This window comes from Macaca nemestrina, chromosome 9 (genome assembly GCF_043159975.1).
Source record: "Macaca nemestrina isolate mMacNem1 chromosome 9, mMacNem.hap1, whole genome shotgun sequence".
NCBI lineage: Eukaryota > Metazoa > Chordata > Mammalia > Primates > Cercopithecidae > Macaca > Macaca nemestrina.
In genome coordinates this window covers 120,986,136-121,013,760 of record NC_092133.1, presented here as the reverse complement: position 1 = coordinate 121,013,760, position 27,625 = coordinate 120,986,136, and the positions used below count along the sequence as shown (strand labels likewise).

Below are 27,625 nucleotides of genomic sequence, written 5' to 3'. Positions count from 1 at the left end.
GGTTCCTGCCCATGCCCGCAGGGTTAGACGGGGCTTGGGGTGGGTTTCCTAAGCATCCCGCCACCTCCCATTCAACAGGTGACAAAACTGAGGCCCAAGAGGGGATCTGAGGTGAGATCAAGTCAGATTCCGTTACTTGACCGTGAGCAACTCAGAAGTAGCCTGGATTTCTCGAGCCCTACTCCTCCTTAAATCTTCTCAAAGCAGAACTCATTAGAAAATATTTAAAATCATAGGCTGAACATTCACGAGGAACAAATACAAAGGACCAATCAACTCGTGAAAAAAAATGGCTCCAGTAGTCAAGAAGATGCATTTTTAGAGAAGAATTGTTTGCATATCCAATGCCCTGAAGTTTTCACACAGTTAATTTACTGCTAGAGATTTATCCTAAAGAAATAGTTGGGGATATGGATGAAAATTTTATGTTCAAGGACGTTCTTTGCAGCCCTGTCTGTATTTGCAGAAAATTAGAAACAAATTTCAATAATCAGAGACTGGCTAGATAGCTAATAGATTTTAAAATATTTGAAATGGCATGCTATGCTGATCCACTGGAGATGACCGAAGCAATGAAGGGAAACTGAGACTTCATGAGTTTGTTAATTTAATAATTTAGTAGGAATATGAACCCAGGAAGGGAAGGTGAAAGTAGGGGATAGAAATTCAGACAGAGATGTTAAAATTGCTTTAGAAAAACACATAAAGCCGGGCACGGTGGCTCACGCCTGTAACCCCAGCACTTTGGGAGGCTGAGGCAGGTGGATCGCCTGAAGTCAGGAGTTTGAGACCAACCTGGTTAATGTGGGGAAACCCATCTCTACTGAAAATACAAAAATTAGCTGGGCGTGGTGGCAAGTGTTTGTAATCCCAGCTACTCAGGAGGCTGAGGCAGAAGAATCACCTAAACCTGGGAGGTGAAGGTTGCAGTGAGCTGAGATCAGGCCACTCTCCAGCCTGGGCAACAGAGTGAGACTGTCTCAAAAGAAAAAAGAAAAAGAAAAAATAAAAGAAAAGAAATAGTATTGATCTCTCTGAGCTTATCTTTAGGTGATTTTTATTTTATTCATTGTGCCCTTGTTTTCCAAATTCTCCACAGTGAAATGTATTACCCTCGTAAGGATCATCTCCACAGCTCATTGCCACGGGCCTATGTCAGCTGTTCAGTCTCTCCTCCATTAACTATCATACCCAGTATGGTGATAAAACACATAGGCTTTTTTCTGGGGGGGAGACAGAGTCTCACTCTGTCACCCAGGCTGGAGTGCAATGGCGTGATCTCAGCTCATTGCAACCTCCGCCTCCCGGCCTCAAGTGTTTCTCCTGCCTCAGCCTCCCCAGTAGCTGGGACTACAGGCACATGCCACTGCCACTCCAGGCTAATTTTTGTATTTTTAGTAGAGACAGGGTTTTGCCATGTTGTCCAGGCTGGTCTTGAACTCCTGACCTCAAGTGATCCACTCGCCTCAGCCTCCCAAAGTGCTGGGATTACAGGAGTGAGCCACCATGCCGGGTCATGATAAAACAACTTCATTCTCTAGTTTAGGAGACACTCTATCATTGCAATACTGTCTGTGTAAGCTCTTCTAACCTCTGCACTATGCAATTGCTCAAAAACACTATCTCGAAGTAGGAAAAATTAGTTCCTACGTGAAAATCAGATGATTTAAAACAACTTTATGCAGGTGTAATTTAATTGCTTCCTGAATATTATTCATAAGCAATTCTTTTATAAATCAAAGGCTGCTCTGTCTTGGAACTGGTTATAGAGTGCTATAAACTCTTTTTTTTTTTCCCCCCCAGAGATTAATTGTAGGATAGGTTCTCATTTGCCCAGAATAGTTCCTGCATGTCTGCCTGAAATATTATAGGCACAAGGTCTAGGGCCTGTTCACTTTTCAAGCACCTAAGGAAGATGTTTGAGATTTGGAAAAAAATGCTTATATTGACTCTAAAATATGAAAAGAGAACTGAAAAATTAAGGTTAATTAAATGTTTTATTAATATAAATTTTTTATTACATTTGAAAACAATTTTCTCATTTTACAAGAATTTCCAGGTGTATGTACTGTTTGCTGAGTAATTTTGAATACAAATATCAAAAGTTTTTATGATGCAAATGACATTTAATGGGCGATGCATTTTAACATTTTAGTATATTGGCTATAGTGTGAATAAGCTTGCACAGATCCTCAAAAATCTTAAAAGTAGTGTGGTCTGAAGTTAGAGACCTGGAATAGATGCCTTTCAGAAGCATCTAGGAGTTTCTATGAAGACGTGGCTTTTTAATGTATGTGATAAATTCTGGTGTCTCTAATGCTAGGGGTTGCTTTTGATCCTTGACATGCAATTTGAGCTAACCCTCACACTGTAGATCCTCCCCAAGGATTTTCTACTTCCTAGGATTTCTACTGAGACTATAGTAATTTCCTTAAGGCTACGATATACCATTTAAGATTGCTCCTACGATATACCGTTTAAGATGGCTCTGATGCCGAACATAATTCCACAAACTCTCATTGAAGAAAACTAGATAGATTTCCTGGGTTATTCTAATAGACATTAACATCTTGAAATTTTTTTTTTTTTTTGAGACAGAGTCTCACTCTGTTGCCCAGGCTGGAGTGCAGTGGCACGATCTCGGCTCACGGCAGCCTCCACCTCCCAGGTTCAAGTGATTCTCATGCCTCAGCCTCCTGAGTAGCTGGGACTACAAGGCACATGCCACCACACCCAGCTGATTTTTGTAATTTTAGTAGACACAGGATTTCACTATGTTGGCCAGGATGGTCTCAAACTCCTGACCTCATGACCCACCCACCTCAGCCTCCCAAAGAGCTGGGATCTACAGGCGTGAGCCACCCGCCTGGCCTGAAAAGTTCTTTGAACCCTGGCTGGGTTACTCCTCTGTGGTATGTTAACTAAGCATAAATCCCATTCCTTTCACTCTTTCCACACAGACATGGACATATGAGGACAAGTAGAAAGGAAGTAACCTCAGTTTTCCCAGGATGTATCTCTTCAGATTTTTTTTATTGCTTTTTTACTGAGCTGTGGATTATATGAGAGAAAACTTTTTATTATCCAGGGAAAGGACAAAAATGTTGATTCAGATCTGGTAGATTTTGTATACCATTTATAAGATCTTTACTCCTAGGAAAAATGGAGTTAATGAGGTTTATAAATATCAAATGTCGATTATGTACCAGACACTGTTGTAGGTGTTTGGGATACATCAGTAAAAGAAAATAGACAAAAACCTCTGCCTTGTGGCACAAACACTCTTGCAGGTCTCAAAAGTTACTTGATGGGCTTAGTCTCTTAGGCCCATCATAAGCAAGCTATAAAAAAGCTAAATGATTTCTTGTTATTTAAGTTATGCCACTAATATATTCACCTCCTTTCTAAACTGAAAGCCAGGACTAATGCTCAATGATCTTATCAATAAGTTCCTTAAAATTGCAGAGTTTGAAATTGGGATGTAGGTGACATATTTGTATATATGTGATAATTTCTACACGTATTACATTGTGTTTTAGGAGGTAAAAATTTAAAGGAGAAAAGAAACCTCCTGTCAAGGGCACAGGTAATTGAGAAATGTATGTGCAAATGTCACTTTAACATATATTGCATCTTTTTCCAGGATGGGTAAAAAGATAAAGAAGGAAGTAGAGCCTCCTCCTAAGGATGTGGTAAGTTTCTGATTTGAATATTAGTAGCACTTTAACAACCAGTTATAAAAATAAATTGTTCACACAGTTTGGCATGTACCAGTATATACATGAATACGCGATGGCAGAAGTCCAAAGTCTGACTAATGATAAGATTAGTCAGAGAAATCTAACATTATATAAACAAACATTTACAACATTGTCATTATATAATTAGCACAATTAGAGAGTAATTATTAGCTTTTCCAGTATGTAGATGGCATGTTTATAGCCTAGTTAATGAATAAATAGTTTGGGTTGTTCTTTTAAATACTTACCATTTACATTTGCCAGCCTCTCATTTATGTTAATTAATGAAGTGAATTTTCAAAAATAACTGGAAGTTCTGCGATAGCTATTAGATATGTGTATAAGGTTGTCTGGTGATGACCATTGCACATGAGAAGTCCCTATCCTTTCCAATTCTATCGAGAGACTAGTCTGGAATCATCATCTTTATTCCAAATGCTAATTCATTCCCCACTAAAAGCTCTTCTCTCTCTTTAAAAACAGGATTTTATCTTATCTCTTTAAAGCTTATCAATTATTGAAAGGTTGTATTAAAAGTGAAAAATGACCTTTGACAATTTTCAGTTTAGAAACTTATTTTGAAACGGACATTTGGTGTGATTTCCTTCAGATAAAACAGGATTAGAAAAGAAATGAGTTAGTCCACAGACTCACAGAAATTTCAAATTTGAAGGAAACTGGACTAATAGCAGAAGTCTGCCCCCAGCCTTGAGAGCTTTGTGGTTAAGACCCTGGGGGCCTTGAGCCAGCTCTGCCTCTTGCCAACTGTGTTATTGTGGCCAATTTGCCAAATTTGGCCAAGTTATTTCGGTTTTTTTTTTTTTAAGCTCCAAAATGGGAATCGTAATATCCAACTCATTCCTGTTGTTGTATGATTTAAAACAGAATAAGTTACATAAAGGTCTTAGTGCCTGGCACATAGCACTTGGAAAATAAGATCTATTATCATGAGAATCCTCTGGACTCTGCTTCTGAGACACATACATGCGCCCCTGTGCAATCCTCTAGGTATGATACTTCAATACAGTTGGGAACAAAATCTACAGAAGTGCCTGTCTTCCTGGGTCCAGGAAGCCTTTGCAGGGGTAGGCATTGTGAGCTCATGATATTTCATCATTCTGGCTGCTTCTCTTAGGACACATTCCTAAAATGTTGCAGATTCTCTTATTTTTTTCATCGCATCCAAGGTTTGTATTACCCCTCTTTTTGCTACCAAATAGCATTATTGGCATCTTATTAGCAAAAACATATTCTGATTAAAATTAGAATTATGGGACTAATAAACAATAGATGTATGTGTCCAATACACTTTCTATAACTTCATAATGTCTTGCTGATATCCTCCTCTGGACTCCAATCCTTGGGGACACCATGGAGAACTTGAGAAACACAGTCCTAGTGGTTAACAAAATAGAGTTCTTGCTCCCTCAGCTCCCAACAGCCTTGGAGGTAGCCAATGGCGGGTGTAACATTGACCAATGGTCCTTACTTTTCCTTGTCTTTCCCAGGGGACTTCCACCCTTCTACTCTGACTGTAAAACTGACAGAGTGTTGGGAGGCCCGGGCGGATCACGAGGTTAGGAGATCGAGACCATCCTGGCTAACACAGTGAAAACCCATCTCCACTAAAAATACAAAAAATTAGCCGGGCGTGGTGGTGGGTACCTGTAGTCCCAGCTACTCAGAAGGCTGAGGCAGGAGAATGGCATGAACCTGGGAGGCGGAGCTTGCAGTGAGCCGAGATCCCGACACTGCACTGCAGCCTGGGCGACAGAGCGAGACTCCATCTCAAAAAACAAACAAACAAACAAACAAAAATTGACAGAGTGGTATTAAAATAATATATAAGCCCTTTTCTACAGTATTTGTTCTCATACTTCAAAGCAGTATGCCACAATTTACAGTATCTTAACCTGGAACTTGTTCCAGAATATACCTCTAAAGTCAATAAAGGTTTATTCTATACATTGTAAATGAAAACCACATTTAAAAAGAAATATAACTACTTAAGAAAATAAACTTTTCTCTGTCAACTAATGGCAATTTGCGTCTTATACGTTTCCTAGATATATTGTTTCCAAAGACTTTAATTTTTATCAGACTTTCCTCTACAGGTTAAAATGAGTAATAAAGACAGCAAGAAAAGTGTTGGCAATAGGATTAAAACAAAAAGCTCCCTTTGCTTTTCTTAATATTCTCATTTGTAGTAACATTAATATATGCATATATGGTACTGATTTACATCTTCTTCTCATGAAAGAGACACTAACTAAGAAGATGCCTACATATGGAAAAGATATGGCTTGATCAACCAATACAACTATATTCTTCCTTTCCAAATCATTTTCATATCTGGCCAAAAGGCTGTTTGTGATGCTTTAATAAAAGGAAAATTTACAGTGGAATATTGCATAAAAGAATTCCTAATAGAAATGACTCTACTAGGCCTGATTTAGTATAAGGCAAGATATCCAGTGACTAAGAGTACAGGCTCTGGGGCTATCCCACCTGAGTTTGGGTCCTTACTCCATTATCCACTTCTGCCCATCTATGAACTTGGGTGAACTTTCTAACCTCTGTGCACCACAGTGAGGATGTGATACTGCTTAATTCATAGGAAGACCCACTCACATCAGTGAAGTAAGGTTAGATAAATGTAGGATGCTTAGAACAGTGCCTGGCATTAGGTAAGAGCTTGGTAGATGTTGTTATTAATGATGTAGTCGAGGGTGCTGTTCATCATTCTACAGAACTGAACAAGTTTGTATGAACTGTCAAAGGAGACAGGGAAGTCAGGGATGAAGCATGGAAGACCAGCTGGCCACTGAAGTCTCCTGAGGCCTGGTGTGTGGCCATCATAATTTATGGTCAGATCTTTGAGTTTGCAAGCATGGAAATTGTAGTCTTTTAATATTTCAGAGGTGATTGAGCTTCGGTGGATAAAGCCACAAGATCTAAACTCCCAAGAGATGATGACCTGGCCCTGGAACCATAATGATTAAGTATCAAGTTAACTGAATATTTATGCTAATGAGTCAGGACTTTCTTTCCTTAGTTAAATGCACACAGGAAGCTAAGCAGGGTGAGTATAGAATCACAGCAATGGAAAATAGTAGAACATGCCCCCTCAGCCGCACAACCAAATCCAATTCCTGGGAAGAGGGTGAGGTCTCCTGGGTTTTCCTGGACCTCCTTCATCAATCTCAGAACTCAACCTTTCATTCTTTGTCATAGACTGACAACAGTACTGTGGACTTTAAAAGATAAATACATAAATGGCCTGTGCCTGCCCTATTGGGCAGCACAGAATCAGAACATTTTTATCATTGAAAGCCTATTGGACAGCACTATTCTAGATAGTATTATTCCTTAACAGAGACATAAAAATATTCTAAAAGCCTATGGCCACTCAAATTGACTGGGCTTAAAATTCAAAGTTTAGCCAGAATGCTTCCATTTACTTTCATTCTTCTTGTAAATAATTTTATCACTTATTTTGCTATGTAAAGAAGTTGTATGAACTTCTTTTCCCATCTTTCTCCCTCCTCACAGTTAAACACTATGAATTAATAAAAAATATAAATTCATAAACAATATACCTATATAAAACCATATAGATAATTTTCAGCTTGCTCATCTTACTCCAAAAGTTTGCTACTTTGATCAGGTTATAAAGCAAACTAAAAGCTATTTTAGCTACTTTCATTTTAATCTTTAGACATTTTAGCAAATTTTTACTGATGTCTAGATATTCTCTACTGAAAGTTCCTATTAGATGAATGCTGTCTACCTCCTCCTGTTTATCTCTCTCTCTTTTCCTATACAATTAGTGCCTCATGATCTGGGACGACTGCTGTTGTAAACATATTGAAATTGAAATTTTAAAAGCCTTTTATTTGTACTTATTGGCACCGTAAAAATCACTCAACTGTGATGATCTCTATTTTCACTGAGGTCATCTTTGTAATTTTGTATTTTTTTTTAGACCTGTGCCAATACTACAACCACTAGGCACATGTGGTTATTAAAATTTGAACTTACAATGATTAAAATTATTAATTTTAAAGGCTAGGTGCAATGGGTCACATCTGTAATCCCAGCACTTTGGGAGGCTGAGGTGGGAGGATCGCTTGAAGCCAGGAGTTCAAGATCAGCCTGGGAAAAACAGCAAGATTCTGTCTCTATTTTTTTTAAAAAGAAGTTAAAAATTCAGATTCTCAGTCACATTAGGTACATTTCAAATGCTAAAGAATGAAGAACCGCTTGTGACCTGTGACTACCATATTGGATAGCACAAAATCAGAACATTTTCATTGCTGAAGTGCTATTGGACAGCACTATTCTAGGCAGTATTATTCCTTAACAGAGACATAAAAATATGTCTAGAAGCCTATGGCCACTCTAATGGACTGGGCTTAAAATTCAAAACTTAGCCAAAATGCTTCCATTTTCTTTCATTCTTTTTGTAAATAATTTTGTTTTATCATTTATTTTTGCAAAGAGTGTGAAATTATAGTTTCTCAACAAGCTTGTTGGTGACTGTGACTTTCTTATGGGAAAGCAGATGGGATATGTAATGACAGCACAGTATTATTTATTTAGTCACGTGGCACTCTGTTATTATCATTTTATTCTCAGTGCCCTTTTTAATAAAAAATTACTATAATGGTACAGGCTCTGTAGGAGAAACAAGTGTCATGCCAAGTTTCTCTACTCTCTGCCAAACATTGGTATTTCCCCTTCTTTGTCAGCCCATTGGATGGCAACTCTTACAGTCTCAAGCTTCCCTTTAAGCTTCTCATCCCCCATATTATCTTTTTCTTCTTTTTCTTTTTCTTTTTTTTTTTTTCTTTTTTTGAGACAGGGTCTTGCTCTGTCTCCCAGGCTGGAGTGCAATGGCACAATCATGGCTCACTGCAGCCTCTACCTCCCAGGCTCAAGTGATCCTCCCTGCTCAGCCTCTTGAGTAGCTGGGACTAAAGGCACACACCACCATACCCGGCTAATTTTTGTATGTTTTGTAGAGACAGGGTCTCACTCTGTTGCCCAGGCTGGTCTCGAACTCCTGGGCTCAAGAGATCTTCCCACCTCGGCCTCCCAAAGTGCTGGGATTACAAGCATGACTCACTGCACCTGGTCTTTAAAATTAATTTTAATTATTATAGAATCACATTTAAGTAACATGTGACTATTAAATGATATTTACTAAAGCTTATGTTTAAATGTATTTTCGTGTACTGTACCTACTCCTCTGAGACTTGTTTTTCTATGGCGATCATGACATACTTGTGCTTAACCATTGTATCCTTATTCACATGCTTATATAATCAGCTTGAAAAACATAGAAACATGAGAGGTCTCTGGGATGAAATTTCCAAGAGGGAAGGGAAATCTGTTTTGGATGTGGGTTGGTAGAGAAGATGGCCAGCTGGGACATGAGGGAAGGTGCCGTAAGTGGTGAAGACGATCTAAGGCTGTGGTTTTTAGGAGTTTGCGGGGCAATCAAGGAGCCTTTTGAAGGTAGGTTGGGAACTGTGGACCCTCCTCCCTCTGAAATGTACTCCAAGTGTTTTACACGTAATTTCACATAGAGAATGTGCCCCCAAAGCCTACTGATAGCCCCATGGACCTCAGATTCAGAGCCCTCTCTCCTGACATCAGCAAACAGTACACAGTTAAGGCACTTTAAGGCCACAAGAATAGAAAAAGTTTCCAGGGGCACTTTAATACATTCGTTTACAGACATTTTCCAAGTACTTCCATCTTCCAGGTATTGTCCATAGGTGATGGAGACAGAGAAACATCATGGTCCTTTGCCTGAAGAAATGTATTTATTTGCTGGACAAATATAGAGTGCCTACCATATGCAAGCATTCTTCCACATCCTGGGCATAAAGATGGGGAGAAAGGAAAGTTCAGGCCCCAAGGCAGCTTATATTATAGTGGGAGAAACAGTCAATTAATAACAATATAATTCAGGTAGTGATACGATGAATGAAGAAAAATAAAGTCAGATATGGTAAGGAGTGTGATGAGGCCTCTTTAAATAGAATCTTGGTCAGGGCAGGCCTTCTTGGTGGGATCTCAACCAAAACACACTTAAATGAAACGATGGGGTATTCTGTGCAAATATCTGGGAGGGGACCCCAGCCAGACCACACTGCCTTATGCAGTGTGTTTGAGGAATGCCAGGAAGGTTAGTGTGGCAGGAGATTAGTGAGCAAGTTGTAGGAGGGGGTCACAAAGATGGCGAGATGGTGACGACCATGTAGGACATTAGGCTATGTTAAGCAAGTTGGATTTTTTCCTAATGTGCACAAAGGAGAATTCATTGGAATGTGACAGAGAGAGGAGTAGTGACATCTGATTTGTATTTAAAATGAAAAATAAGATTGTTCTAGCTACAATGTGGAAGAAACATGAAAACTGGAAGAGCAGCTTGAAAGATGTTACAAGTCAGATTGGATATGTGCAGTTAAGATCTAATGGCAGCTCGGACCCAGGAAGTCACCATGAAGAAGATGAGAGATGTGGCCAGAGTGAGGAGGAGCTTTGAAGGTCGAGCTGGCAGGATATGCTGATGGGTAGGACGTGGAGTCTGAGAAGGGGACAAGTTGAGAAATCAAGCCTGAGCAACGGAGCGAATGGAAGTACAATATACTGAAGCAGACGTGTAAATCAAAGACATAATGCAGTGTGTTAAATTCTGAAAAATAACAGCTGTGGAAGAAGAGAAAGAAAAGCAAGCAGGCAAGCCCAGTCATCCAAGGAATTTCAACCCCCAAACCACCATGAATAAAAACAATAAAAAGAGAGATGGAGGCCTGACAATTAAATACACCATAACTCTCTATAGTTTCAAGTATTATTGTATTATTTTCTTTAGAAATGAAATAAAACTCTCAAGAAGTCCTGGGTGACATGGTGCTCCCACATGGTGGCTTTAGTGAGAACTATTTTGGTAAGTTAATGAGGGTGAAAGATTGGATATGTGCAGCAAGGAGTGAGAATGAGACAAGTAAATATTCGTAAGGTTTTTGATTGTGAAAGACAAGGAAGTGTAATGTGGTATATGGAGGATGATTACTATCTAAGGAAAGTTGGTTTTTATTTTAAAATAAAAGAGTTTCAAGAAATCAGAGTTCAGGGAGGATAAGGTGGCTGCAGTTTGCAGGGTAGAGTACCAAAAAGAACAGACCAACATACCACAATAGCTCCAGAAATCCTGTTAACGGTCCTCTGGATTCTCTGAATTCTAATTTGTACGGGGTGAAACTCCACATGGTGAAGGACATGCATGGACAACTCTCAGGGTGCTGTAAGTCACATCCTTTCTAGAGCTCACACCGGTCTGGGAAGCACGTAATTTGCTTGGAAGGCATGGAGGGTCTTATTGAATACCTGGGGCATTGAGAAGAGTCCCCAGAAAAGCCATGCCTTAATAGTCGTGTGGCTAAACCCAGCCCCACAGTAAAGGTTTCTCTAGTCCTGCCCTACCTAATAAAGCTTAAAGACAGGCTTTAAATAGATTAACCTGATCCATAAGTAAAACAACTGCCTGCCAGAACAAACTTCAATATACTTTAAGGAACACTACTCCTCCCCCAGCCCCCAAAAGAATCTAGATGCTCAGCTACATAATCTTCACAACGCCCAGTATCCAATACAAAATTATTAGGTATGCAAAAAAGGAAAATGTGACCTATAACCAGGAGAAAATCAGTTAATAAGCCAACAGAGGAGGTAAAATGGGATACTAAAAAATAGCAAATTAACTGAGAAAAGGCAGGATAAAAGGAACAGGGAGCAAATGTGACAAAGTGAAAACAAATAGCAAGATGATCAATTAAAACCCAACCATATCAATAACCACATTGGATATAAATAATCTAATATTCCAATAAAAAGTGATTGTCCAACTGAGTAAAAAAGCAAGACTCAAGTCTAACCTGTCTATAAGAATCCTCCTTTATGTATAAAGGTACACATAAAAATAAAAACATAATAAAAGATATATACCATGCAAACACTAATCATAAGAAATCTGGAGCACCTATGTTAATACCAAATGAAATATATTACAATTGCAGGACAAAGAATATTACCTGAGAAAAAGATGGACATTTTATAATGATACAAAGGTTTATTTTTCTAATGGTCCTAAGTGTTATTCACCTAATAACACAAGTTTAAGATACATGATGGCAAAAAAGGCTATGCGATAGCATAAGAAACAATGAAATACTTAGACATTTGTTTAAGAAAATAAAATCAATACCTATATGCTGAAAACTGTGAAGCATTCCTGAGACAAATTAAGACCTAAATAACTGAAGAGATAAAAGTACTATGTTGGATACAGATACATTGCTGATGGGAATGCAAATGGTAGAACTACTTTGGAAAACTAAATTGTATTTTTTTCTTTTTTGAGACAGGGTCTCACTCTGTTGCCCAGGCTGGAATGCAGTGGTATGATTGTAGTTCACTGCAGACTTGAACTCCTGGGTCAAGCAATCCTCCCACTTCAGCCTCCCAAGTAGCTAGGACTACAGGTGCGTGCCACCACACCTGGCTAATTTTTTAACTTTTTGTAGAGATAGGGTCTCACTATGTTGCCCAGGCTGGTCTTGAACTCTTGGCCTCAAGTGATTCTCCCACCTCAGCCTCCCAAAGTGCTGGGATTACAGCCATGAGCTGCAGCGCCCCAGAATTATATTTTTTTTTACAAAGTTAAACATGCACTTGCCAGACAAGCCAGAAATTTTACTTCTAGGCATTTGCTCAAGAGAAATGAAAACATTTGTCCATAAGAAGACTTGTATAAAAATGTGCGTGGCAGCTTTTATACATAATGGCTCCAACCTGAAACAACCCAGAGGTCCATCGACAGTTGAATGGATAAACAAATTGTGATATACAATGGGATACTACTCAGCAGTAAAAAGAAAGGCAAAAACAAATGAGATCCCTGAAACATGGATCCCAGAAATATTCTGCCACATGAAAGAAGCCTACACAAAGGGTCCCTATGTAGTAATTTCATTACTACTAAATTATAGGACAGGCGAAACTGATCTGTAGTGAAAGAAAGGAGATCAGTGGTTGTCTGGGACCAGTCATAGGAGGGGAATTAACTGCAATGAGGCAAGAGAGAATGTTTTGGGGCATGGAAATCTTCACATATTGTTTGGAGTGGTTGGTTACACAGATCTGTTTCTTAAAATTCTATACAGATGTATACATTCCTCAAAACTCGTCAAACTTACACTGAAAATAACTTCATTGTGTTGCATCTAAATTGGCCTTCTGTAAGTTGGATTCAAAAGAAGTAATGGAGGAATTTAGTAGACAGGGAGGAGTTGACTACTCATGAGACAAAAGGGATGATTAATAATATAAAGTATTATTAATTTATATTATATTAATAATATAAAGTATTATTAATTTATATTATATTAATAATATAAAGTATTATAAGATGAGAATGTGTCCATTCTGTGAAAATAGGAGATTGAGTTATCTAATGTGCTGGTCTTAGTGTCTGGCACTTAATAGGGATTCAATAAATGTTTATTAAATACATGAATTAATTAATGAAAGTGAGTGAGTAAAAAAAAAGCCAAAGCACCTATTAGGGATTGGCCTTGGATATTTTCTCTGATGTAATAGAAGAACATGTGCAGATATAGGTAGATTTGAATTTGCAAGTTGGAAGTTGATGGAGTTTCCATCTGGTAACTTTATTTTTTCTGAAAATTTTGCTGGGTGAGGAGGAAAGAAAGGGGGAAGTAGGAGTGTTAAATGTTCAAGGATAGTAGAAATGTTTGAAATAATTTTGTTCTTTTGAGAAGGAGAAATCAAGTTTACAAAAGAAATGTAGAAACCTGGTGTGCAGTGAGGCCCTCTCAATTGCTGGTCGTGAATTTACAATGATACTAACTTTCTTCTAGTTTAACATTCTTTGAGAATGGTTGGACACTTGGGTACAAATGCAAAGAAGAAAATACTAGTGTTCACTTGTGGTATGGGTTTCAGAAGATTCATCTGATGATAAGACAGACAAGGAGGTTTAGGGTTTAGCAGAAGTGTTACTCAGATAATAGAACGTACAATCTAAGCAACTTAAGAGGGGAAGAAGGGAGAAAGCTGATAAAGGGAGAGAAAGCAGAGGGAGTAAATGGACTGGGGATCCAAATGCAATTGAAGAATCTCTGTAGTGGGAGTAGTTGAAAAAGTCAAGCTATATCTCTCACCACTTGCTGGTTGGCTACCAAGAACCCCTCAGAACCTGTACACTGTGGGTGCTGTAGGAAACCAATCTATAGGCAGATAGAGAAAAATTAATGGGTTCTCAAGCATAATAGCAGAAGACAAAGCTGAATGATAGATGAATGCTACTGAGTCAGAATTAGCGAAAGAGACAGGAGAGAACTTTCAAAAGTAATGAGAACACTTCTCTTCTGTCTAGATATAGTGGTAGCAGGTAGCAGGTAGCAGGTAGCAGCAGGCATTTCTCCAGCTGCAATAACTATGAAAAGCAGATAGACTTAAAACTAAGATTGAAGAGCTTTGGAAAGGCAAATTAAAAAGACTGATAATACCAAGCATTGGTGAGGATGTAGAGCAACTGGAACTCTCATTCATAGCTGGTGGGAAAGTAAATTGATAAAACTGCTTTGGAAAACTGTTCAACAGTACCTATGAAAGGGAAATATATGTCTACCCTATGACTCATCAATTCCATTCCTAGATATATACCCAAGAGAAATGAATGTATATATCCACAAAAAGACATGTAAAAGAATATTCATTGTGACTTATGATTTCCTCAAACTGGAAAGAAAAGAACCCAAACTGGTATATTTATATAATGGAATACATTATATAGCCATAAGAAATATGACTTAGCTATATAAGCAAAAATGTGAAAGAACTGCAATAGGTATTGCACTGAGCTAAAGAAAACAAATAAGAAGGAGTGAATGTTGTATAATTCCTTATATGAAGTTCAAAAATGGAAAATTAAGTGATTATTTTAAATAACTGAAGAGATAAAAGAATAATGATTCTCTCTCATGGGGGCAGGGTGGCTTAGGAAAGGAGTGTGAGGAAACCTTTAGAGATACTAGAAATGTTCTATATCTTAGTTGGAGAGATCTGAATTAATATTCTTTAATAAAATTAAAGATCAAGTGGAAGAAATACCTAATAACACAAACAAACTGAGTCGATTTTGCTTTTTAATCCAATCTAACAGACTTAGTTGGATTTATTTACCCTAGTGATGTTTATTTTGATCATTGACATATTTGATTTTATTCCTAATATTCTATTTGAAGTTGTGGTTTTTCTTTGCTATGTTTTCATCTTGTAATTTCTTTTGTATTTTCTGTCCCTTTTCTGAATTGAGCAATTTTCCTTTGTTTCCCTTTCTTTCTGGCAGTGTGGAACTTTGGTTACTTGTTGGTAGCCTATCTATTAAATACACATTTTAACCTGCATTTTTTCTATTAATGTAAAAATAAAAAATAGCTAGGCAACATGCCTCTTTTTTAAAAACCAAAAATTGGGCCGGGCGCGGTGGCTCAAGCCTGTAATCCCAGCACTTTGGGAGGCCGAGACGGGCGGATCACTAGGTCAGGAGATCGAGACCATCCTGGCGAACACGGTGAAACCCCGTCTCTACTAAAAAATACAAAAAACTAGCCGGGCGAGGCGGCGGGCGCCTGTAGTCCCAGCTACTCGGGAGGCTGAGGCAGGAGAATGGCGTAAACCCGGGGGGCAGAGCTTGCAGTGAGCTGAGATCCGGCCATTGCACTCCAGCCCGGGCGACAGAGCCAGACTCCGTCTAAAAAAAAAAAAAAAAAAAAAAAAAAAACCAAAAATTTTCTTTACCTGTTTTGTTGAAAAAAAAAATCTGTTTTAATTCCAAGCCGCTATTAATTTTTTTTTTCCTTATAAATCATTATCACTTCAGGAATCCTTTCTTAAGAATTGCATTGGCCGGGCGAGTTGGCTCATGCCTGTAATCCCAGCACTTTGGGAGGCTGAGGCGGGCGGATTCCCTGCGGTCAGGAGTTCGAGACCAGCCTGGACAACATGGCAAAACCCCATCTCTACTAAAAATACAAAAAATCAGACACCTGTAATCCCAGCTACTCAGGAGGCTGAGACAGGGAGAATCGCTTGAACCCAGGAGGCGGAGGTTGCAGTGAGCTGAGATCGCGCCATTGCACTCTAGCCTGGGCAACAGAGCGAGACTCCATCTCAAAAAAAAAAAAAAAAAAAAGAAAAGAATTGTATTATGATTCACAACATCATCTGCAACATTTAGTAAGCTAAACAGCAGAATACATTTTACTGCATTTTTTGATCTACCACTGTTGTTTTTATATTTTGGTCCTCCCAAGTTTTGGCTGGAGATTTTGCCTGAGCAATTTGTTTAAGACCGTATGGTTGATACACTTTGAGTTTGTGAATGCCCGAACATCTGAAAGATAACCTAGCCAGATATAAACCTTCCGGAGTCATAATCCTTTTCCCTTGGATCTTTGTTGATTATCTTCCATAAACAGTCAGGAGAAGGAAAGGTGTAAGGTCATTTGCTGAGGTCTTTTTTCTTATTATTCAATATTATTTCTGCTTCTTGTTGTATATTTTCTGTTTGGTCAAGCTAATATTTTATCCACCATAAATAAACATTTATTTCCATTTTAAACCATCTTGTGTTATTTTCCTCATTTGCATATCCTTCCTTCTTATCGCCATCCATCCCATTTTATCTGTTCTTCAAATCATATCTGAAGCATCCATGGAGCTTTCTCTATTTACCCCAGTTTCAAATTAATTTCCCCACTCTCATCAGAGTATTTATTGTCTCTGCCATATGTTTTGCACTTCATAAAATCCTAGAATTTTATATCTGGAAGAGATCATACTCCAACTTCCTAACTTTTCAGATTGAAAAAAGCTGTGGTCAGTGAGCCACATGTGTCACTTGGGTGATGTGAGGTCCTCAGGAATTCTGGGGCTACCTTTTAAGACCTAAAGTAGATGGTTCTCAAGCCCCAAACCCTAACTACATTCAGAAGTCCTTCCTTAAGATTTCTGTGGATTTCCAGGGCTTTCAGGTCTCCTGATCAGTGTTGCAGCCAGCACCCCAGCCATTGCTCTTGGCTCAGCTAGAAGCCAACTTTTCTCATTGGATCATGTCGAGAAACACAAGTGCCACCAACCTGTTGTACACAACTGACATTTTACTGAAGATTTGTCTTCTCTAAAAGGGTCTAAGAGGTTTAAGAACAAGCAAGACTTTTGGAACTCTTATAGCTTCTAGTATAGAGGGAGCCATAGAAAAACAGCAGCTTTACTTTGGGTGTTAGACAATGCTGTTCTGAAATTCAGCAGCCATTTCTCTCCAAAAGGGAAGTTTTATCCTGGCTATGTCCTTTCAGGTCATTGTTTCTTGCCATCTTCTTTCTTCTTTACTCTTCCAAACTCACACAATTATGTTTCCTTGGAGTAATCAGAGTAATGTATTTCTGCATTCTCTACCTAAAACGAAACAATCTTAAAAATATTCCATGACATAGTAAGATGTCTATATAGGAAAGCCAACACAAAGAACCAGCTAAAGCTTTGAAATACAGTTTTTTTTTTTCCCTTATCCTAAGGAGAACTCCATCCTTCATTAGTCTCTGGAAATGGAAGAAAAATAGTGTAATAATTTGCTTTCTCCTCGACCACAGAAAGCCTCTATGTGCTATGAACAACAGTTCATTTCAGTTACACATTTCGTTTCAATTACACATGAATTCTCAGGACACAGGTCTTCCTAGAGTCCTATACTTTTCTTTAGACTATATTATCATTTTCCCTGTTCCAGGTTTTATTCAATTTTACATTTTGTTATATGCTCTTTTCTAGTGCTTTGTTGTTTTACATATGTAATTCCTGCTTTTCTAGAGTCTAGTGGTTGGAAAGCAAGTATTAATTATTGAGATGGTCATGAAATAAAATATATACAGGTATTCAAGGATTTTGTGTATTGAATAAGCATTATAATACGTCATTTGGTAAACATCTGTCATGCGCCAGATGACGTGCTAAGTGCTTTACATACATGGCCTCTACTCCTTTCCTTGCTCCTTTGAGATAGTACCTTTGAGATAGGTACTATTATCCTCATCAAACAGAAAAATAAATTGACATTCTAGGAGCATAATTCATTTGATTCCACATGGCTAAATTGAGAAACTAGACCTGTCAGATTCCAAAACATTTTGCTCTTCCCACCATACCCCAGGCATTCCAGTGCTGACAATTGTTTCTCTAGCGGCTGATGTTTTTTAAATGAAAAACTTTGTGGTGCACTTATTGGGCAGTGACCACATCCTTTTTGCAAGATTACATTCTCTCTAAGTTTTAAGACCCATTCATTTTTAATGTGATTTTTAAAGCTCATATGTGAACCTGATAGTTTTCTTTCTGCCTTTCAGTTTGATCCATTAATGATTGAAAGCAAAAAAGCAGCCACTGTGGTGTTAATGCTTCGTTCTCCAGAAGAGGAAATTTTGGCTAAAGCATGTGAAGCCATTTATAAATTTGCTTTAAAAGGTTTGGACTTTTTTCAGTTTATCTTTCCATTTCATTAATTTCTTAAAATATTTACTACCTCTTAGGCACTTTTCTTCCTAGTCTTTAACTTATTTGCTGTCAGATGAATTATTTCAGATAACCAGAATATTATTTAATGCATTACCTAAAAGCAATCTCTCTCCCTGAGTGCCTAGCTTAATCTTAAGGAGTAATTTAGTCACTGGGTAGAACAGTCATTCTGAAAGTTTCATTGTGGTTTTAGAAATTGTAAATGTCACAGAAACTAAAAGAACTCCTAATAGTCAAAGCTGGAACAATTAGAACAACAAAGTAAAGTAGTACTGGCTTATAATCCAAGTGGAAAATAAGTATCCATCAGTCCATACTGATATAAATAAATGAATGAATAAATGGAAGAGAAGAGACAAATGATTCCTAAAAGTTTATGTAGACACTCTTGACTTCAAGAAGGTGAAATATAACTCCCCACTCTTTGAGTGGGAGGTGCACAGAGTGATTTATATCCAAACAGTACAACATAGAACTGGGGGAAAATAAGCTTATAATGGATAAACCTGACAAACACTACACCTCAGCTAGGTGATCAAAATCAACACCACCCATCTGGGCATGGTGGCTAATGTCTGTAATCTTATCACTTTGGGAGGCCAAGGTGGGTGGATCACTTGAGCCCAGGAGTTTGACACCAGCCTTGGCAATGTGTCAAAGTCCCCTCCCTACAAAAAAAAAATACAAAAACTAGCCATGTGTGGTGGTACATGATTGTAGTCCCAGCTACTAGGGAGACTGAGGTGGGAGGATCACTTGAGCCCAGGAGTTCAAGACCAGCCTTGGCAACATGGCAAAACCCCACCTTTACAAAAAATAAAAACATAAGTCATGTGTGACGGCACATGTCTGCAGTCCCAGCTACTCAGTAGCCTGAGGTGGGAGGACTCTTGACCCTGAGAGGCAGAGGTTGCAGTGAACTGAGATTGTGCCACTGCACTCCAGCCTAGGCAATAGAGAGAGACCCTGTCTCAAAAAACCAACCAACCAACCAACAACAACAACAAAAAAACCCACCAACTGTGATAAGTCCTATTAATAATAAGTGCCCTTGACATGTGATAAAAATGACACTTTATTTCTGTGTTATTTTTCTTAAAAATCCATAACCCCAGTCTAATAATGATTTTTTAAAATCAGACAAATCCCGGTTCAGGTACAAAATACCTAGCTGATGCTCCTCTAAACTGTCATGGCTATCCACAACAGCCAAGTCTGAGAAATTCACATAATGGAGGCATTATGACTAATGACATAGGACGCTGGGACAGAAAGAAGATGATAGGTTAAAACTAAGGAAATCCAAATAACTAAGTACTTTAGTTAATAATAGTGTCTTCATATTAGTTCATTACTTGTAAAAAATGTACCATACTAACATCAAATGTTAATAATAGGGGAAACTAGGTCTGAGGTATGTGCAAACTCTATGTACTGTTTTTGTAACTTTTCTGTAAAACTAATGTTGTAAAACAAAGCTTATTTAAACACTGTAAACATTACATATCAGGTTCTATTGAAAGGTTTATTCATAGAGGATTTAAAAACATACAAGATGCTTATATTTTAGTGCTCATATTACTACAAATGGTAAGATTAGACTTTTATTATGTTGCATGACAGTTTAATTGAGAATATTAATTTAATTGCGAGTTTAATGTAACTAAACTGATTTTTGTAATAAAACATTTCAAACTAATATAGGGACAATTTTGTTTTAAATAAATGATATTTGACATATTGTGTTGGAAATTGAATTAGAGAACAACAAATCATTCAATTAGCAAAGGGTACAATACTCACCTTGCTTTGTCACTCAGGTTATCATTGAGGATCCAGATGTAAACCAGAGTGTTTCTGGAAGGTACTATATCTTTTTGAATGGATGGTGTAGAATCCTGGGTCAAATTTCAGGGAGATATTGGATTGTGCATCTATGGCAGCATGAATCCCTTTCAGTCTAATAGAGTCATTATACATCATCAGGCTGTCACATGTATCTAATTATATATCTCTTTTTGCATGACATGAAGAAATAGATAGGAATGTATTTCCTATGAAATCAATACAGAAATAATTTTAAATCTGATGTTTCATACCAGTAGTGTTTTCTAAAATTAAAAAAATATATGATAGGACTTTGGCTTCTGGCCAAGACGGACCACTCTACTGCCTGAAACAATGAATGAAACAGACCCAATATGTGAAAGTAGAGTAGACTTACTCTATTGGTGGAAACAATGAAGGAAATAAACCAGATACATGAAATAACAGTTGACAAGACTATCAACATCAGACAATAAAGGGCAGTGAACACTGAGAGGCAGGAAACAAGGGAAGTAAACCCTATGATTGCCTCAGATTTTTGATTTCAGAGAGCTTTTTGGCCATAGCACTGGAACTCTCTGAGTTAAGAAGACAAACATGAAAGTCCAGAGAAATAAAGGCATTTAGAGTTTTCAGAACAGAGTAAAGGAGAGGAATGAGTTTCACAGAGGGAGAACTCAGGAGATCTGTAAAGGGTCCCATTCTTGTATTTAGAAGAGTAGTGAGCAGCATGTATATGTGAGGTAAACAGTTGGACAAAGAGGCAGCCAAAGGATTGGGGTAACAGTGCCTGGTGCTCACAGAGGGCTAGGAGTAGCGCGCCTGTTCCATCAGTCAGGCAGAAACCTCAGAATTCATGGAGCATTATGTAGAATACACAGAGGAGTCTTGCCTCAGTATGAGAAATAATTAGTCCTAGATTGCGCACTGTTCTAGTACCACCTAGTAAATATTAAAAGCAAGACTTGAAAGGATCAGGTTGCTTCCAAGTAACTTAATTTGTCCCTGAAAAAAATCTTAAGAATACAGAAATATCCATTGCCCAAGAAGGTAAAATTCACAATGTCTTGCATCCAATAAAAAAATTACGAGGCATGAAAAAAAGCAGAAAAAAATGCATAAGATATAAATCAATGAGTAAATCAAATTGACCCACATGTTAGAATTAGCAGGAAAAGACATTGAAAGATTAATTACAACCGTATTCTATCTGTTTAGAAAGTAAAAACATGGAAGCTATAAGATAGACCCGAATACAACTTCTAGAGATGAAAACTTCAATGTCTGAAATGAAAAATACATAGGCTTTGATTAAGGCAGATTAGACATTGCAGAATAAAAAGATTAATGAACTTATATGTGTAATTGGAGTCTCTGAAAAAGGGAGACAGAGACAGAAAAAGCATTTGAAGAAATAATGGCCAAAGTTTCCCTAAGTCTGATGAAAACTCTAAGTCTATGGATCCAAAAAGTCTGTCAAAACCCAAGTACAAAGAATATGAAGCAAACTATGCCGCAGTACATTAAAATCAAATTGCTTAAAACCAGTGATAAAGAGAAAATCTTAAAGGCAGCCAGAATCAGTAAAAACATGTTACATTCAAAAAAGATAAGGATGACAATAGTTATTAAATAACAAATTATAAATAAGGATGATTTATCATCAGAAATTTCACAAGTGAGAAGTCTATAGAGCAACAATCTTTAAAGAATAAAAGAAAAATAAAAACTTTCAACCCAGAATTACTATCCAGAAAAAAACTTTCAAAAACTTAGGTGAAATGAAGTTTTTTTAAAACATAAAAAAACTAAAATAATTTATTTCCAGCAGATCTACACTACTACTTATAATAAAAACAGGCCTTTTAGGCAGAAGGAAAATAACACTAGATGGAAATATGGATCTACAAAAAAGAATACAGAGTGCTAGAAATGGCAAAATATATGTTTTGTTTGTTATTTGAATCACTTCAAAAGCAAATTTATTATTTTAAAACAAAATAATCATATATTGTGCAATTTGAAACATATGTATAAACAAAATATATGGCAACACCAGCCCCAGGACAGAAAGGGAAAAAAATGGAAGTATACTATTGTTAGGATCTCATATGTGAAGTGCATTAATAGCACTTGAAAGTAGACTGTGATATGTTAAAGATGTATACTGCAACCCTAATGAAACCACTAAAATAACAAAATAAAGGATAATAGTAAATAAGAAAATGAAATAAAATGGAATAAGTAATATTCCTAGAATACATAGAAAAGAAGGCAGAATATGAAGAAAAAAGAAAACATGGAAAAATGGGGCATATAAAAAACAAATAACGAGATGGTGGATTTAAACCTAACCATATCAAACATCAAATTAAATATAAATGTCCTAAATACCTTAACAGGGAGAAATTGGTATACTGGATAAAAAGCAAGAGTACACCACATGTCACCTTCAAGAACTGCACTTTATAGTTTTAGGCCTAACATTTAAGTCATTAACCCATCTTGAATTAATTTTTGTATGAGATGTAAGGAAGGGATCCAGTTTCAGCTTTCTACATATGGCTAGCCAGTTTTCTCAGCACCATTTATTAAATAGGGAATCCTTTCCCCATTGCTTTTTTTTGTCAGGTTTGTCAAAGATCTGATGGTTGTATATGTGTGGTATTATTCGTGGGGGCTCTATTCTGTTCCATTGGTCTATATCTCTGTTTTGGTACCAGTACCATGCTGTTTTGGTTACTGTAGCCTTGTAATATAGTTTGAAGTCAGGGAGTGTGATGCCTCCAGCTTTGTTCTTTTGGCTTAGGATTGTCTTGGCAATGCAGGCTCTTTTTTGGTTCCATATGAACTTTAAAGTAGTTTTTTCCAGTTCTGTGAAGAAAGTCATTGGTAGCTTGATAGGGATGGAATTGAATCTGTAAATTACCTTAGGCAGTATGACCATTTTCACAATATTAATTCTTCTTATCCATGAGCATGGAATGTTCTTCCATTTGTTTGTGTCCTCTTTTATTTCGTTGAGCAGTGGTTTGTAGTTCTCCTTCAAGGAGTTCTCCTTCACATCCCTTGTAAGTTGGATTCCTAGGTATTTTATTCTCTTTGAAGCAATTGTGAATGGGAGTTCACTCATGATTTGGCTCTGTGTCTGTTATTGGTGTATAGGAATGCTTGCAATTTTTGTACATTGATTTTGTATCCTGAGACTGCTGAAGTTGCTTATCAGCTTAAGGAGATTTTGGGCTGAGACGATGGGGTTTTCTAAATATACAATCATGTCATCTGCAAACAGGGACAATTTGACTTCCTCTTTTCTTAAATGAATACCCTTTATTTCTTTCTCTTGTCTGATTACCCTGAACAGAACCTCCAATACTATATCGAATAGGAGTGGTGAAAGAGGGCATTCCTGTTTTGTGCCAGTTTTCAAAGGGAATACTTCCAGTTTTTGCCCATTCAATATGATATTGGCTGTGGGTTTGTCATAAATATCTCTTATTATTTTGAGATATGTCCCATCAATACCTAGTTTATTGAGAGTTTTTAGCATGAAGGGCTGTTGAATTTTCTCAAAGGCCTTTTCTGCATCTATGGAGATAATCATGTGGTTTTTGTCTTTGGTTCTGTTTACATGCTGGATTACGTTTATTGATTTGTTTATGTTGAACCAGACTTGCATCCCAGGGATGAAGCCAACTTGATCATGGTGGATAAGCTTTTTGATGTGCTGCTGGATTTGGTTTGCCAGTATTTTATTGAGAATTTTTGCATTGATGTTCATCGGGGATATTGGTCTAAAATTCTCTTTTTTTTGTTGTGTCTCTACCAGGCTTTGGTATCAGGATGATGTGGGCCTCATAAAATGAGTTAGAGAGGATTCCTTCTTTTTCTATCGATTGGAATGGTTTCAGAAGGAATGATACCAGTTCCTCTTTGTACCTCTGGTGGAATTCAGCTGTGAATCCGTCTGGTCCTGGACTTTTTTTGTTTGGTAGGCTATTAATTATTGCATCAATTTCAGAACCTATTATTGGTCTATTCAGGGATTCAACTTCTTCCTGGTTTAGTCTTGGGAGGGTGTATGTGTCCAGGATTTTATCCATTTCTTCTAGATTTTCTAGTTTATTTACATAGAGGTGTTTATAGTATTCTCTGATGATAGTGTGTATTTCTGTGGGATGGGTGGTAATATCCCCTTTATCATTTTTATTGCATCTATTTGATTCTTCTCTCTTTTCTTCTTTATTATTCTTGCTAGCAGTCCATCAATTTTTTGATCTTTTCAAAACAGCAGCTCCTGGATTCATTGATTTTTTGGAGGGTTTTTTGTGTCTCTATCTCCTTCAGTTCTGCTCTGATCTTAAGTTATTTCTTGACTTCTGCTAGCTTTTGAATGTGTTTCTCTTGCTTCTCTAGTTATTTTAATTGTGACGTTAGGGTGTCGATTTTAGATCTTTCCTGCTTTCCCATGTGGGCATTTAGTGCTATAAATTTCCCCTACACACTGCTTTAAATGTGTCCCAGAGATTCTGGTATGTTGTGTCTTTGTTCTCATTGGTTTCAAAGAACATCTTTATTTCTGCCTTCATTTCATTATGTATCCAGTAGTAATTCAGGGGCAGATCATTCAGTTTCCATGTAGTTGAGTGGTTTTGAGTGAGTTTCTTAATCCTGAGTTCTAGTTTGATTGCACTGTGGTCTGAAAGACGGTTTGTTTAATTTCTGTTCTTTTACATTTGCTGAGGAGTGCTTTACTACCAACTATGTGGTCAATTTTGGAATAAGTGTGATGTGGCGCTGAGAAGAATATATATTCTGTTGATTTGGGGTGGAGAGTTCTGTAGATGTCTCTTAGGTCTGCTTGGTCCAGAGCTGAGTTCAATTCCTGGATATCCTTGTTAACTTTCTTCCTCATTGATCTGTCTAATGTTGACAGTGGGGTGTTAAAGTCTCCTATTATTATTGTGTGGGAGTCTAAGTCTCTTTCTAAGTCTCTAAGGACTTGCCTTATGAATCTGGGTCCTCCTGTATTGGGTGCATATATATTTAGGATAGTTAGCTCTTCTTGTTGAATTGATCCCTTCACCATTATGTAATGGCCTTCTTTGTGTCTTTTGATCTTTGTTGGTTTAAAGTCTGTTTTATCAGAGACTAGGATTGCAACTCCCCTCTTTTTTTTGTTTTCCATTTGCTTGGTAGATCTTCCTCCATCCCTTTATTTTGAGCCTATGTGTGTCTCTGCACATGAGATGGGTCTCCTGAATACAGCACACTGATGGGTCTTGACTCTTTATCCAATTTGCCAGTCTGTGTCTTTTAATTGGAACATTTAGCCCATTTACATTTAAGGTTAATATTGTTTTGTGTGAACTTGATCCTGTCATTATGATGTTAGCTGGTTATTTAGCTCATTAGTTGATGCAGTCTCTTCCTAGCATTGATGGTCTTTACAATTTGGCATGTTTTTGCAGTGGCTGGTACAGGTTGTTCCTTTCCATGTTTAGTGCTTCCTTCAGGGTCTCTTGTAAGGCAGGCCTGGTGGTGACAAAATCTCCCAGCATTTGCTTGTCTGTAGAGGATTTTATTTCTCCTTCACTTATGAAGCTTAGTTTGACTGGATAGAAAATTCTGGGTTGAAAATTCTTTAAGAATGTTGAATATTAGCCCCCACTCTCTTCTGGCTTGTAGAGTTTCTCTCAAGAGATTTGCTGTTAGTCTGATGGGTTTCCCTTTGTGGGTAACCCCACCTTTCTCTCTGGCTGCCCTTGATATTTTTTCCTTCATTTCAACCTTGGTGAATCTGACAATTATGTGTCTGGAATTGCTCTTCTTGAGGAGTATCATTGTGGCATTCTCTGCATTTCCTGAATTTGAATGTTGGCCTGCCTCGCTAGGTTAGGGAAGTTCTCCTGGATAATATCCTGAAGAGTGTTTTCCAAGTTGGTTCCATTCTCCCCGTCCCTTTCAGGTGTGCCAATCAGATGTAGATTTGGTCTATTCACATTGTCCCATATTTCTTGGAGGCTTTGTTTGTTTGTTTTTTCACTCTTTTTTCTCTAAACTTTTCTTGCTTCATTTCATTCATTTGACCTTCAATGACTGATAACCTTTCTTCCAGTTGATGAAATCAGCTACTGAAGCTTGTACATGCATCACGTAGTTCTCGTGCCTTGGTTGTCAGCTCCGTTGGGTGATTTAAGGACTTCTCTACACTGTTTATTCTAGGTAGTCATTTGTCTACTCCTTTTTCAAGGTTTTTAGCTTCTTTGTGATGGGTTCGAACAGCCTTCTTTAGCTCGGAGAAGTTTGTTATTACTGATCACCTGAAGCCTTCTTCTCTCAACTCGTCAAAGTCATTCTCTGTCCAGCTTTGTTCTGTTGCTGGTGAGGAGCTGCATTCCTTTGGAGGAGAAGAGGCACTCTGATTTTTAGAATTTTCAGCTTTTCTGCTCTGGTTTCTCCCTATCTTTGTGGTTTTATCTACCTTTGGTCTTAGATGATGGTGACATACAGATGGGGTTTTGGTGTGGATGTCCTTTCTATTTGTTAGTTTTCCTTCTGACAGTCAGGACCCTCAGCTGCAGGTCTGTTGGAGTTTGCTGGAGGTCCACTCCAGACCCTGTTTGCCTGGGTATCACCAGCGGAGGTTGCAGAACAGCAAATGTTGCTGTCTGATCCTTCTTCTGAAAGCTTCATCTCAGAGAGGCACCTGGCTGTATGAGGTGTCAGTCGGCCCCTACAGGCAGGTGTCTCCCAGTTAGGCTACTTGGCAGTAAGGGACCCACTTGAGGAGGCAGTCTGTCCATTCTCAGATCTCAAACTCTGTGCTAGGAGAACCACTACTCTCTTCAAAGCTGTCAGACAGGGACATTTAAGTCTGTAGAAGTTTCTACTGCCTTTTGTTCAGCTATGCCCTGCCTCCAGAGGTGGAGTCTACAGAGGCAGGCAGGCTTCCTTGAGTTGTGGTGGGCTCCATCCAGTTGGAGCTTCTGGTCTGCTCTGTTTACCGACTCAAGCCTCAGCAACGGCCCCTTCCCCAGCCATGCTATCACCTTGCAGTTCGATCTCAGACTGCTGTGCTAGCAGTGAGTGAGGCTCCGTGGGTGTGGGACCCTATGAGCCAGGCACGGGATATAATCTCCTGGTGTGCCATTTGCTACCACTGTTGGAAAAGCACAGTATTAGGGTGGGAGTGTCCCGATTTTCAAGGTACCATCTGTCACAGCTTCTCTTTACTAGGAAAGGGAATTCCTTGACCCTTTGTGCTTCCTGGGTCGAAAAATCTTAAACAGTTATGTACCAAATATGAGATCTTCAAAATACATGGAGCTAATAATGCAAGGAGAAATAGATATCCACAATTAGAGCTGGAGATTTAAATACTCCTC

General features: G+C 38.0%; 1 protein-coding gene across 5 annotated transcripts in view; it reads left to right on the top strand.

The window, feature by feature from the left end:
• The window catches only part of LOC105480036 (armadillo repeat containing 3), a 115,735-nt gene that overhangs the window by 199 nt on the left and 87,911 nt on the right, over positions 1 to 27,625 (top strand). For 2 of the 5 annotated variants that reach the window (XM_011738473.2, XM_011738471.2), the window contains exons 2-3: positions 3,644 to 3,692; positions 18,242 to 18,359. In XM_011738473.2, coding sequence (XP_011736775.1) covers positions 3,645 to 3,692; positions 18,242 to 18,359 — 166 coding nt within the window. In that variant the 5' untranslated portion in view covers position 3,644. Of the gene's footprint in view, positions 1 to 12; positions 112 to 3,643; positions 3,693 to 6,659; positions 6,823 to 18,241; positions 18,360 to 27,625 lie in introns of those variants that run through there. The other 3 variants (XM_011738472.3, XM_011738474.2, XM_071070391.1) reach the window with 3 other exon arrangements.